Source organism: Oxyura jamaicensis, chromosome 9, assembly GCF_011077185.1.
Source record: "Oxyura jamaicensis isolate SHBP4307 breed ruddy duck chromosome 9, BPBGC_Ojam_1.0, whole genome shotgun sequence".
Lineage (NCBI taxonomy): Eukaryota > Metazoa > Chordata > Aves > Anseriformes > Anatidae > Oxyura > Oxyura jamaicensis.
Window position 1 is genome coordinate 21,020,504 of NC_048901.1, and position 13,072 is coordinate 21,033,575.

Consider the following 13,072-nt stretch of genomic DNA (forward strand, 5'->3'; position numbering starts at 1 on the left):
TCAGCTAACACCTGTCAGCTATATCAAACTTTTTGGAAAGAAGTGCAAAGAAGTACTTCATCTTAATCTGTAGTCATGCATTGAATCTACCAGGAATCAGACTTCTGAAGTACTCAAGTAAATGTTATATATACATAAAACAGAAATTCTGTACAATTACACATTTTTAAATGTTATAGCTCAACGAACATGCTGTATTTCTTAATTCATGGTAACATTACCATGCCATTCAAATGTAGAAACTATCAAAATGATTTTCAAAGTGCCATATCTTAGAATTTGATTTTTCTAAGCAATTATCATCATGTCAGTTAAGGCCTGTTTTATGTGATGAAAGAAAAATCCACTAGTTAGCAAGAAGCTCAAAGTATGGAGGCTTGGGGTACCAAACAAACCAATACTTTTTTATTTTCTTTTTTTTTTTTTTATTTCATTTTAAAATTTTTTTTGTTTAACCTAACTTTGAATGCTTCTAATGATGGGGCACCCACAACTTCCCTGGGCAACGTGTTCCAGTGTCTCATTAAAAAAAAATCTTTCTTATATCCTATCTAAATCTACTTTCTCTCATTTTTAAACCATTGCCCTTTCTCCTGTCACTACAAGCCCTCGTAAACAGTCTGCTTTACCTGCAGTATCATAGACAATAAAAGAAAATGTGATTTTTACATTTCAGAAGATTTCATTTCTGATTCTGTTTTTTTTTTAATTTATGAAAAAAAGCCTAATGTTTTCTTCTTCTAGCATGGTAACCAAATGATGACTGTAAAATGCTTTAGAGTGAATGAATTGTTAAATAGAACATACTGAAAAGATCAGCTTGATTTCACGTAACAAAATTATGGGAAAAACTCATGCTGGCAAATCACTTCTGATGATCATCCATCTATTGTCATGGTGATTTTGAGTATTACCTTACAGATGAAAAGCTGCCTTTACTTTCTCCAACTAGAAAACACAAAATTCTCACTGAAACCCAAACTATTCTTGGCCTTGAAGAAATCAGGATTTTTAAATTTTTATTTTTTTATAACTGGATGCGCAACTGATACTAAAATAAAGATCACCAAATATATTTTAACAGACAATGTTAAAAGGTATAGGGTCCTCAAGACTGCATTAGAAATAAACAGAAACTGGTCACTCTGAATCATAAGTTTCTTTTTTTTTCGTAGTTTGAGAAACACCAGTACAAATAAATGCAGATTTTCATTAGTTAGGAAAATCTAAAAATGTATACCTATCTATTTATATATATGTATATTTTCATCTGGACTTGTCTGGCAAATAGAAACCTGTAGAGAATACATTCTCTTATCACACAGAAACAGCTGACAATTCGTTAAAAAACAAAACACCCTGTTTGAAAGACACAGTCATGCTTCCTCTTTGAATTTCTATTTTCCTTTTCCATTTTTTGAAGATTTCAAGATCTGTAGCTTCAATTCTTTTATCATCATCTCTAACTTTTCCCTTGCCTCTCGTTCTTGCCTCAGTTCATCCTGAAGCTCTTGTCTATCTGCCTCTGCATGATCCAATCTCTGTCTCAGTTCTGCTAGCTGTAAAAGAGAAGACAGACATTTAATTTTAGAAAACATATTTGTAAACATCAGTCATTCAAGACCCCACTGATGACCACCCTATCAATCAGATAAATATATTTTTCATCGTTATTTATCAGTACATTTTCTACAGTTATCAAGAATTATGCTACACCTACTACACCAGTAGCAAATGACACCAATAAGGAAAGTTCCATAAACATTATATTATAATCAAAAAAATGGAAGACACTGATTTTTAAATACATATAAATTCTAGTTAGATGAACTGCCACATCAGCCCATATCAATAATATGTTAGGAAGACCGTGATGATGTCTGCATCGGATGTTTGACAAATCCCCAAATAAATAGCACTTTTCCACTTCCCAAGCTAACTTCTCTTACCTTACAAAATATTACTTTTTTTTTTCAAAGCCTTAATGCATTTCTAGCACACACAAAAACTACCAACACTGCTTTTGGTATTCTTTAGCATAAATGAAAGAGAAATGAGATGCAGAAAATCCTGAACATAACCACATTTATGTGTGTTCAAATATAAACACGAGCCTCTCCTGGATTTCTTATGAAATATTTTGTGTTTCAATGCAGAAAATTAAATACGTTTTTCATCTTTGGTGTACCATAAACATGAAAATTGCCAGACCATCAGAAAGACTTAAGTAGACGAAGTGATACCAGCCACTGCAGAAAGGCTATTTCTGTTACATATATATGAGACAAAGTAATTTTTAAAAATTAACCACATTTTGTTTATATACGTATAAATATTGCACCTAGATTTAAATAATTAAGAAACTACTTTGAATTTATTGGGGTGGGTTCTTTCCCATCAAAACTTCTTTACAGTGAGATCTGGAAAAGTCTAAGGAATTTTTCAAGTGTGACAAAAAGTTCATGTCAAGTTGCTTATATGTATACTACCCTCAGTTACAACAGGGAGGCTAGAAACCAGTTATCTCCTCTACCACTCATTTACATGTTTGTTTCTTATGAAAAGACCTCGCTGAATCTAAAAACTCCATCTGCATCGATGATGACGGGTATCTATCTAAATAATCACTGCATGTACATCTCACTGAAAAACAAAAAAACAAAAACAAAACAAACAAACAGAATAAAATAATAAAATAAAATAAAATAAAAAATAAAATAAAATAAAATAAAATAAAATAAAATAAAATAAAATAAAAACAGCTCATGAGAATGAAAAAAGGAGGAGCATACAGGAACCCTGGTGTTTGCTGATCGCTATACAACATCCTGGGCAAAGAACCTGCTGTGCAGATTTTAGAGAAACATACTGCTCCATGGACATGAACCTTCACTTGTATAATCAGAACCATTTAAATGGTTCCTAATATAATCAGAAATATTTAAGTAGTTCTTAGACAGCACTAGCCTACTAACATGTATCTTCTGACTCCACTGCTTTGATTATGTAGACCGGTGCAGCACAGTAAAGCCCAGTGCCTGCATGTCCCAGCACGTACTACATAAGCAGGTCTCTGGTTGAGCTTTGGTTTCCAGCTGCAAGGAAAGGCTTCAGTACTGGTTATACTGCCCTGTTGTGATTGACAGGGTAAAGCAGCAATTAAACTAGGCAAGTCAACAAAGGAGTAAAAAAAAGGAGGAGAAAACACTTAGTACATCTTCAGGCAGGGCTAGACAGAAAAGCAAACATTTACCCAAATTCCAACCCCCCTATTTTCATTAATTTCATTTAATGTACAAAGAGGGTTCTTCTCAGGCCACAGTTCTCAGAGAGAAAGGGGCAACTGGCTTCAGGAAGACATCAGATTAAAGCTGTTTTCAGTGCTGTATAGACAGGTCTGGAAAATTAACTGTTGCCAGGACCTCTGTTTAACTCAGATGCTTCTGACTTTTGCTTGGAACCTGAGGTCCAAAATATAGATGTGATAAATGGAAAAAAAGAGTAAAATGATATGCTCCAGATAGTTATACAACTAATAACCAAGCATACGTTCATGGAAGGAACATATTTAGTATTCCAACATCAAAAGAAACAATCGATATATCTTCTTGGGGAATAATCTGTTCTTTATCCTCTAAAGAACGTCGACTACACAAGCCATACAAAACACACTATGCACGATTATCTTCATAAATTAGAACATGTTGTTACTTGTAGTAATAGGGCTTGTACCAGATGTTTGGTAAATCAGACCTTAGTCAGAGAGGATTAGTTCTGGCAGCAAAGGCTAGGAATCTGTGGAGCGGGATGTCAAGAAATTAAATTCATGAGAAGGATTTATGATGCTAGTCACTGCCCTACTCCCTAAAAATACCAAAACCAGTCACTCAAGTACAGCCTGTTTCTTATTCTGAGACAATAAGAACAGATAAAACTATGATCAAATGACCACAAAGTTTTACTGAGCTTAAGTTTTAGACTTTCTTTGTTTTAAAATACTATGTTTTCTGTGACAGTACAAAGAACTTCGCTACACATTTAATCATAACTGCAACAAATTTTGGAAAGGGCCAAATGTCTTGGACATTTGATGGATTTTTCCTATTGGAATGACATGTGTGACCTCCATCATAAAGAAGCAATAGTAGAAGTCAAAAAGAAGGTGAAAGAAAAAAATACCTCCATAGGTTACGATATTTGAACCCAAGAGGCAGGAATAGGGAGAAAAAAAATCCCCCCAAAATTTCCAAAAGAGAATTCTTGATCAAATACTTCGATGGAGCACAGAAGGGGTTTCATGAGATGGTGCAGAAGATGGTACCACCAAGGAACACAAAGAGCAGCAAGGTATGCTACTAACCTGACACAAAAGCAGTCAAGAGGTTTGGTACTTCCCCCACTCTCCACCCCAATAAAAAGAAGAAAAAGATTAACAGCTTATTTCTAGAACGAGACTAATAATGCTTAATTCTGTAACATGGACAAGCCTACATACATTAAAAACATGATTTGTTTTAAAAGAAAACATTGTAGATCTTATGTTTAAGATTAATTATTTCACCAGCAATATCATGCAAGTATCTGAAATGGAACCATGCAGCACCTGACAGGTGAAGTGTTTCTTAAGTTGCATTCTGCCTCAGTTTCAGTCAAGGGACAGGGAAATAAACAGGCTGCCATTGTCCCTTATTTTGGAGTTAGTCTACGGCATCAGAAGATATGGAGAAGATGAAACCTTACATTGGATGAGCAATAACTTTGCAGTTTACTGATACGCTTCTCACCTGTGCCGCATATTCCGCTTCTTTGTCTTTTTCTAAATTGGTGTCACAGGTACACTTCTGCTTCATCACTTGGTCCAGTTTCTTCTCCAAGTCCCTCTGTTCAAAATAAAATTCTTCCATTCTTTGAGCATGCTCAGTTTGCAAAGATTCAAGTTCTTTTTGTAAATTCTGCTGTTCCTCAGTTAGCTCCTTCATAGCTTTAGAGTTGCTTAACATTTCCACTTCCTGTGGAGACAGATCAGGATTACATACACCTTGGTTCTAACACCAGGGAAGCAAAACACTGGTCTTGTAATTTAAATGTGTATCTAGAAACAACGAGGCCAAAAAGAGCACATTTATGTTAAGGTAACAGCCTGGTAGTGGTACTTATCTACTTATCAGTGCTGGCAAGGAATTTTGTAGCAAGCACTCCATTCAATATAACAGCATTATTTATATTTTCAAGTACACCAAGCTTCCAGAAACAGTTTGGTTTCTTTTTCTGTTAACATTAAGACCTTTTGAAAAATACCAAAATACACATATATATTTCAACTTCTCTCTACGCTTTACCTCCAACAGAACACCTTAAAAGGAGCAGCCCTGAGACCCATTGGTCTGAGCTGACCAATTCTGAGATTGATGTTAAAAAAAAAAATCAGGTCTGGGTTATGAATGTAAGCAGCAAAGACAGTACTTACCTAAGTTATTACAGAAAATATAAACGAGGCAAAATCACAAATGAACATCAATTTCTAATGTCATCCATTATTAAAAAAGATCAATAAAATCCCCTAAAGACAAAGTTTATCAAATAGAAATAGGAAGGTGGTATTCTTGTTACACATGACAGTGATAACATCGTTCCTAGGATATTGACGTCTGCATCTTTAAAATCCTAAAAATTGAGAAATTTTTAGAGGACTTAAACTGTATTTGCCAAAATACTTAAATGTTTGGAAAACACTTTAAGGTAGTTTTCATATGGATAACATAAAAGGAGCTCCTCGAACACAGTAGTTACAAACTGAAAGCACATCAATTATTAATGAACTCCAACCTAATTACACAGGATGTTAAATATTTGCTGTCTGGATTCAAGCTGGTGGAAAACTGTGTGTTCTGGCATTTCTACATGAAAGTCACCCGTGAGATTGATTCTAGAACCAAAAATCTAACATTAGTTTTCTGTAGGCAAAAATTAAAGGCATTCAGACTGGCACTGTACCATTTGAAGCTGCTGTTTCCTCCGCAAAATAGTATTTAGTTTTTCTTGCTGTTTGATGTAGGTTTTCATTACTTCTTCCATGATCCTTCCCTTGTCGTCTTCACAGCTGATGTCTTTCATGAGAGTGGGGGACAAGGTTCTCACATTACCTATTTCAATGCGTCTAGAGTCTCTAGTGCTTTTGGTAGAAATGCGCTCGGATTTTCCACCTCTTGCAGAATGAGTTGACACAGGTGGATCTAGAGATAACAGAAGAACACAGCACAAAAATCACAGGAAACTAAGCTTACAGTGAAAAAAATGCAAAGGGAACTGAAGATTAAGAAAAGGTCAAAATGATTTTTGGAAAACTGAAGTGGAAACGATCAGAAAATACTGGGTTGGTGTTGAGCTTTCCAAAATTATATCCTATAAAAACTGAAAACATTTCAACATAATTTTCTTTATAGTTTATCCACTCACCTAAACGTTTATGCTGTTCCATGCTAGTTTTCAAGTCAATTTTTTCCTGTTCTTCAAGAGAAAGCTCTGGATAGGAGGCAACTTTTTTGTGCTTTCCGCTACTGAGCTTTTTCTCTGGCTGTCCAGGTGAAGATTTAATTACTTCTGAAGCTTTGACTGCTGTTTTTGCAACGTCCTTGTATTGTGATGCAAGGGACACATTTGGGGCAACCACTTTATCACACATATAAAGGTAGTAACTGCAACAGTAGAACAGTACAATCAAGCATGAAAACGTGTAACAAATGATGAATGAGAGCAGTAAGTTTAATTTAATCTGATTTCAAACAGTAAAAGTTCCAATGAAAAATAAGCATATCCTTTCAAATTTTTTCCTCCACAAAAGAAAATAATGACCTACTTCATCTTTACTGACTAGATCATCTAGATACAGTTTTACGGCCAGCAAAAACCAGATTTTTCAAACATGACAGATTAAAAAAATCATACAAAAATCATTTGAAGTCTTCATTTAAATGCAAAGAGTGAAATTAGAATGGCACCAGATCCAGACTCTAGCATTTTCATTATCCTCGTATTAACAATGGAGAATGGTGGAAGGGATCAGTGCAGTGGGAATGAGCAAACTGCTCTTTAAACAGCAAAGCTGTGTGCTGGCTGTGCCAGGGCAGACCTGCGACCAGCATCGGACGACCTTTTTTCCTCACGTACATTTACAAATCTGTCTGGATTTTCACAGCTCCTGACTTCTAGCAGAATTTGTCCCTATTTCCCTAACCTAGCCACTTCACTTTCGTCTAGTACAGAAGGAAAAACTGCCAGATCTGTTAAGGTCAGTGCCAAGAGAATTACTGTCACGATGTTGGAGTCAACACAGCTGCCTTCACCACTTTCCTTCCTCCTGGTTCTGAAGGGGGCACCAATAGAAAGAGCAAACAGGGACCATCAGAAATGTTCTACCATTCACGTGTCCGCATGGAGCTAGTGTGTATTTGTGTCGCTTTGCTGCATGCTGCCGTCAGAAGAGCCTGATCTCACCCATACAAACTAAATGCACTGCCCCGCAGGGATGCGGGGTAAGAGGTACTTCAACAAAGACTGTTTCTGTGGTTGATGCAGAATACAAAGTGCACACCATGTGAAGAACATGCACTTGGTTTCTAAAACCAGGAAACTAATCAACCAACAATTCAGCTGCAGTCATTGTTTCAGCGTGGGATAAAGTCCTCAGACAGTTTTTGCAAGTTTTTTTAAAAGAAAATTAAGTTGCACTCATGGTAAATAGGCCCTATGCAGCCTTTCACAGACATGAGTTACATTACAATAGGAAAGATTAAAAATTAGCTTCTGCCATTTCTACTCTGAGAAAGGAAATTGTAATTACATTTCAATTTTATTTCCTACTGAAGAACACTCATACATCACAGCTCAAGTCCTGTACCAATAATTCACTCATAAGCAATTCATTAATATTTACACTAAGAAAAGGATAAAAAGTTAGGGTTCAATTATTCTTCCTACCAGTTCAGGTTGCAAACACTTTTTTTTTCAGTTGAAATCATCTTTAAATAGTTAAAAGAATTTAACCCGTGCATACGATGCTGAGTTCTGCACAGGAAATTCAGTTACCTGGGATGGAAAAAGGAGGGTGGCTGAGGTTCAGTTTCTTCTTCTTGCTTTATAACGGGATACCACTGGGGTAACTCTAGGCTCTGCTGTGAATCCACCTAAAGGGAAGAAAAAAACAATAAAAAACAGTAATTGTGCCTGTAACAGACAGGTACACGTTATTCACATTTTAATCAATGCTTCTGAGTGGAATGGCACTTACTTCATTAATAGGTACAGACAGAGTTGGGCAGAAGCAGACAAACTGGGGTACTGGAAAGCAGACAGCCTTTGGCAGAGGTACAGGGTGATGCAAGCACCACAAGTTTCTTCCATCTCCAATTTCCCATTATGGGTAAAGGAGCAATGAAACCGAAAGAAAACCTCTTTACAAACCTACATAAAAGCTCTGCTGAGAACTCTGCCAGGGACATGCTACAAGTGCTTGAGAGAAGCAGAAAGAGGATTCCACGCTTCCAAGGCTTGTAGGAGCCTCTGCAATGAAGTATCCACATCAGAGTATGCACTTGCCAGATGCTTTACTACAAAATGAAACGTAAGAATAAAGTGCAACTGACTGGTGTTAGAGAGAAGACCACTAAAGGAAGTTGAGACCTTTTATTAGAGATCTGGGCAAGGCCGCTGCAGTAACCTGACAACTCCATGTCCTTTGCAGTAACAAAGAGATCACTCTGGGTGCATCAGAAGACGTCAACTTAGAAAAACCTTCCGTGCATTCCGTATTTAGGCAGCCAGTCTTGCTGTTTGTCTCAAGAGACGTTTCTGGGGTTAAACGCAGCAACCACATCGCAACATGAGAACCGAGGCCAGTCTTAGTGCAGTGACCACCAGAACTGTGGCGACACCTAAGGCTGTGCCGCAGCGCGGGAGCAACCCGGTCCTACCAAATGCACTTCCATGGCAGGCAGCCAGGCATGATGCCACGGAGCCCAGATCTTGACAGAAAACAAGAAACTCGGTGGCAAATACACACCCTACAGCTTTATTAGCACAAAACTGTGTGAGTAGAGTAGGGGAGGGCCTACACTGCCTGCTGTTAAAGTACCAAAAGCAAAAGCGTAAGTACACTGGGAGGGGAGTAAGCTCGGTGAAATGCTAAGGAGAGAGGCAAGGCACAGGATCTCGTTTGGAATGTCCCAAAGACTAGGGGTTTAATTACAAATTTATTATTGGAGCTTCTTGTTCTTGCTTTGGGTCTTATTTCACAGACAAGCTACTGTTTTCCTTTATTAGGTTTCTCTCCAGAAGGCAGGGATGGACCAAGACCTAGCCAAGGGGGACTGTCCGTCCTGCTCCCGCCACGATGACCTCAAAGACACAGTGACAGCTCTGAGGAGCGACCGCTCAGCAAGTGGTGAGAAGGTGACAGAGCAGCAAACGCAATATCCTGTACAGAAATCTGCCTAGGAGCCTAAGAAAATGTAATGGCTGTGTGTCATATCTAACAGCTCTCTCACACGAATGAAGGAAAGCCAAGACTTGCCAAAGCAGCGCCAGCTTCCCCAGGACAAGGAAGCAGAGGCTGTGATCCAAACACTCCCCTATTAAACTCTTCTAACCTTTTGTACTTTCAAGATGAATATCCAAGAGACCAAAAGAAAACAAAAACCCTCCCCACCATTTTATCTTTGCTCAAGTTTTCAGAGTTTTTCTCTCATTCTGATTTCATGTGCTGCTTTAGAAGAACAAACAATACGGGTGTGCAGTGGAAGACTCCAGAAAGAGTTGGGTTTTTTTGTATTTCATTTGTAGCAGTCCACTCCAAACGACTGCTGCTGTTAACTTGAGCTATTTTTTCACCCGTATACAGGAAACTGAAAGATCTCGTGGTCAGAAATCTGCTACCATAAAGCAGGAAGCAAGCAGTGTTATAGGTGTGACTCTGGAAGGTAATTTCCACAGATACACGCACTCCGCGACAGTTTATTACCTGTACTGGCATTGCAAGGACAAAGATTGTCACGACAGCCTTTATCAGACGGCAAGCAGTCTCCTCGCTATGAGCTTACTTGCACCTCTAAGCACTTCAGCATGTGGAAGCAAGCCATACTGCAGACTTTTGTGGAAATTCTCTGATAAAATCCCTTAGAGTAGACTAGCACAGCTGTAAAAATACTTGCTACTGTCGTAAGCCTTTCTGCAATACTACGTTTTCAGGAGTTTACACGGAAAGGTGTCAAACACCCCGCACACCTTTTTGGGCCCATTGATCCAGCCAGCTCTTGCCGCTGCTCCTCTGGAGTCCACAGCCCAACACCCAACAGGCAAAATGGATCAATCAAAGCAGCAGCCAGCAAGCAGAATTTTAAATGACCAATAAGCTAAAAAAGAAACACAGCGTGGGGCAGGAACCATTTCAGAACATCTAAGCTTAGATTATACACAATAAACTTGTATATTCTGTGAAGGCAAACATCTCTGATGGCAATCCCTGCACTCATTTTCATCTACTTGTTACTCTCTGCTCCCTACCAAATATCCCCTTAAAAACTTATTCGTTGAGGATAACATGATTATTTCCCCAGCAACGTTCACCATTTATCTGGTGCTTGTCTTATTGTTTAAACTGGGGAAAAAGCAGCTCTGTATTTTTGAACCACACTGCAGACTTGCAGCAGTATTTTAGGAAAAAATACTATGTCTATTATTAACCATTGTCAAGATACCAGCCTACAGCTCATTACTTGGGCTGCTTAAAACCCCCTCTTCTGTTGGCACATTTCTCTGTACAACCGGCTTAAACAGAAAGCCGGTGCTGAACAAGCAGACGCTGGGCTCCTGAACAGCGACTTATCGATGCGCCATTACCCTGCACGCGAGGCCACGGGATGGGTGGCTGGCAGGCTAGGCGGCCATACACCACGAGCGTGTGTGCCGGTGTAAACGTAACAAGTGAAAAAGAAATCCGTAATACTTGATTTTCAAGCTCCTTTCTGCTGCGCTCAGCTGCTGCGAGGCATACTGCATAAAACATACTCAAAAGGTCAAAAGGGAGGATGAGCATTTCCGCAACAGTTCTGAACTTTCCGAAGACTGCCTATGTGAAAATGGAAAAAGGACCAACAAAACCAAACCAGCTTGAATGAAATTACTCAGAGCCCCAAGAGGAAAATGACAGCACCTGTTCATCGAAAATGTATTTCCATGGTGAAGCCCTGTCATAGATTTAACTTGGGCTTGATTTGACAAGCGTTCCCATTTACAAAAGGCAAGCAACATGCTTCCAAACAGCGTATTTACGTGTGAGCAGAGAGAGATGTAGGAGTTCTACAAGAGCAGGGCAACTTACTTTGGACCGAGTTCTTTTCTGGTTTTTCTCACTAAATTTCTCCTTCATTTCCTCCAAGAGATGCTTCAGCTCCCGCTCCTCTGACGTCCCTAAGTATTTTTGGTTAATGTGAAGGTAGCAGTGCCACTTGGCCGACTCAAACCCCCAGTGGCAGGTCCTCTTGTCGGGGGATCTATGTGAATGCATGACGAATGTCTGGGGTGAAAACATCCCGTAGCACTCCAGACACTGGATACAGGGGTCATCTGGCGCAAGGTAGAACTGAGGTGCAAACAAACCCTGGCACTTGCCCAGGCATTCGTGCTCTACTTCAAAGGCACTGCCAGTCTCTTTCAGTTGGGCCAAGGTGTTCTTACCGGGGAGAAAACTGCCATTTTGGGGAAAAGTGCGAGGGCGTAGTAAAGCATTGCATAGTCTCTGAGCATCAGTCAGTGTAATTAGCCCGCAGGACGGAGCGTTGAACGGAAGAATTCCCAAAACCTTGAGAATATGAAGCTGGTCAGAAGTGCACCTTGAGCAGTATATATACAGTTCATCACACACGGTATTAATCTGTTGCAAAGAAAAGTCTCGGAGAACCGAATTCAACACTTGAGGCAGGCACAGTCTTTTTTCCCCTCCGACTTTGAAGCAAGAGATGGATTCCCCCTCCAGCACAGTCTGAGTGAGCTCGGTGGAACTGTCTGGAGGAATGAGCAGCGGACCAGACAGGATTTGTGGCGACGGAAGAGGCAAGAAGACAGTGGGAGACATATTTTCCTGGGAATAGCGAGCTGAAAAAGCTGCCGGTCCACCCAGGGAGCTCTGGCTGCTCAAGTGGAACTGTGCCAACGTGTGTTTCAGACCTGGATTTAAATTCAAAGGCTCAGAGATTGAAGTACTGTTTGGCTTGGCATTTTCCCCATCAGCCTCCATAGGAGTTTCGTCATATTCATCCAGGTTTTCCTTCTTTATTGTAGGTAATTTATTTATTACGACTCGTACTTGGCTATTTACGTGCATTTCCGTCATTACTTTTTTGAACGGGGGACTCCCGTCCTCCTGCATCCCCGTCCTCTTCTGGTCTGAAACCAGACCTAGCGGGAAGTTTGTCTGCGGACTTTCCATCGCTGAACACCAGACCTTTAATTAAAGTCTCGAGCGTGCATTTTCCTGCTGGTTTATACAAAAAAAAAAAGAAATCTGAAGTGATCTCGATTACCTCCAGCACACCAAGCTTTGCATTCCTTTCAGTAAGAAGTTAATGCTTCAGTCTCCAACGGGAAAAACCGTGACCCATTTTGGACGTAATACTACAAAATTAAGACTGGAGAGATTAAACAATTTTTTTTTTAGTTTTGTAAGTATTTGTTCAATTCTCTCCTATAAAATACACTGTATATGAAAGGTTATTCTTCACAGCCTATCACTGTTTCAAACAATAGTCTAGAAGAGCGATTTAGTAAAAAAGGAGTTGATGCAGGAGCGGCCATCCTCGGTCGGTTTTCCTTTAGAAAGCACACAGTCTTGTGCAGTAAGTCTCCAGACGCTGAGGTACAAAAGGCTCACAGACCTCAGCCGGAGCACCGCCGATCCCCCCCTCACGCTGGGCTCCCGGGGCCTGCTCCGCCGCGCTGCCAACTCCGGGGAGCCGCCGGGCCGGGCCGGGCAGAGGCCGGGGGGCAGAGGGGGGCAGGAGCCGGCCACCACCGGGGGTCG

At 39.8% G+C, this 13,072-nt stretch overlaps 1 protein-coding gene across 1 annotated transcript; it reads right to left on the reverse strand.

Annotated features, from left to right (window-relative positions):
• Positions 1-400: 400 nt before the first annotated feature.
• Positions 401-12,725, reverse strand: SKIL (SKI like proto-oncogene). The gene is made up of 6 exons (XM_035334170.1): positions 11,375-12,725; positions 8,086-8,183; positions 6,457-6,695; positions 5,995-6,233; positions 4,785-5,009; positions 401-1,559 (listed from the first exon to the last, which is right to left on the reverse strand). Exons 1-6 carry the CDS (start codon positions 12,479-12,481, stop codon positions 1,398-1,400), a joined length of 2,070 nt encoding a protein of 689 aa, XP_035190061.1. The 5' UTR covers positions 12,482-12,725; the 3' UTR covers positions 401-1,397.
• Between the last annotated feature and the right edge of the window lie 347 nt (positions 12,726-13,072).

Bases quoted from the DNA above. Each gene is read 5' to 3' on its own strand.
- SKIL (XM_035334170.1), bottom strand. From the start codon at position 12,481: ATGGAAAGTCCGCAGACAAACTTCCCGCTAGGTCTGGTTTCAGACCAG. The intron at 6,234-6,456 runs GTGAGTGGATAA...TGTTATCTCTAG, and splicing joins GGAACAGCATAAACGTTTAG to ATCCACCTGTGTCAACTCAT. The intron at 1,560-4,784 runs GTGAGAAGCGTA...TCTCTTTTACAG, and splicing joins AAGCGGAATATGCGGCACAG to CTAGCAGAACTGAGACAGAG.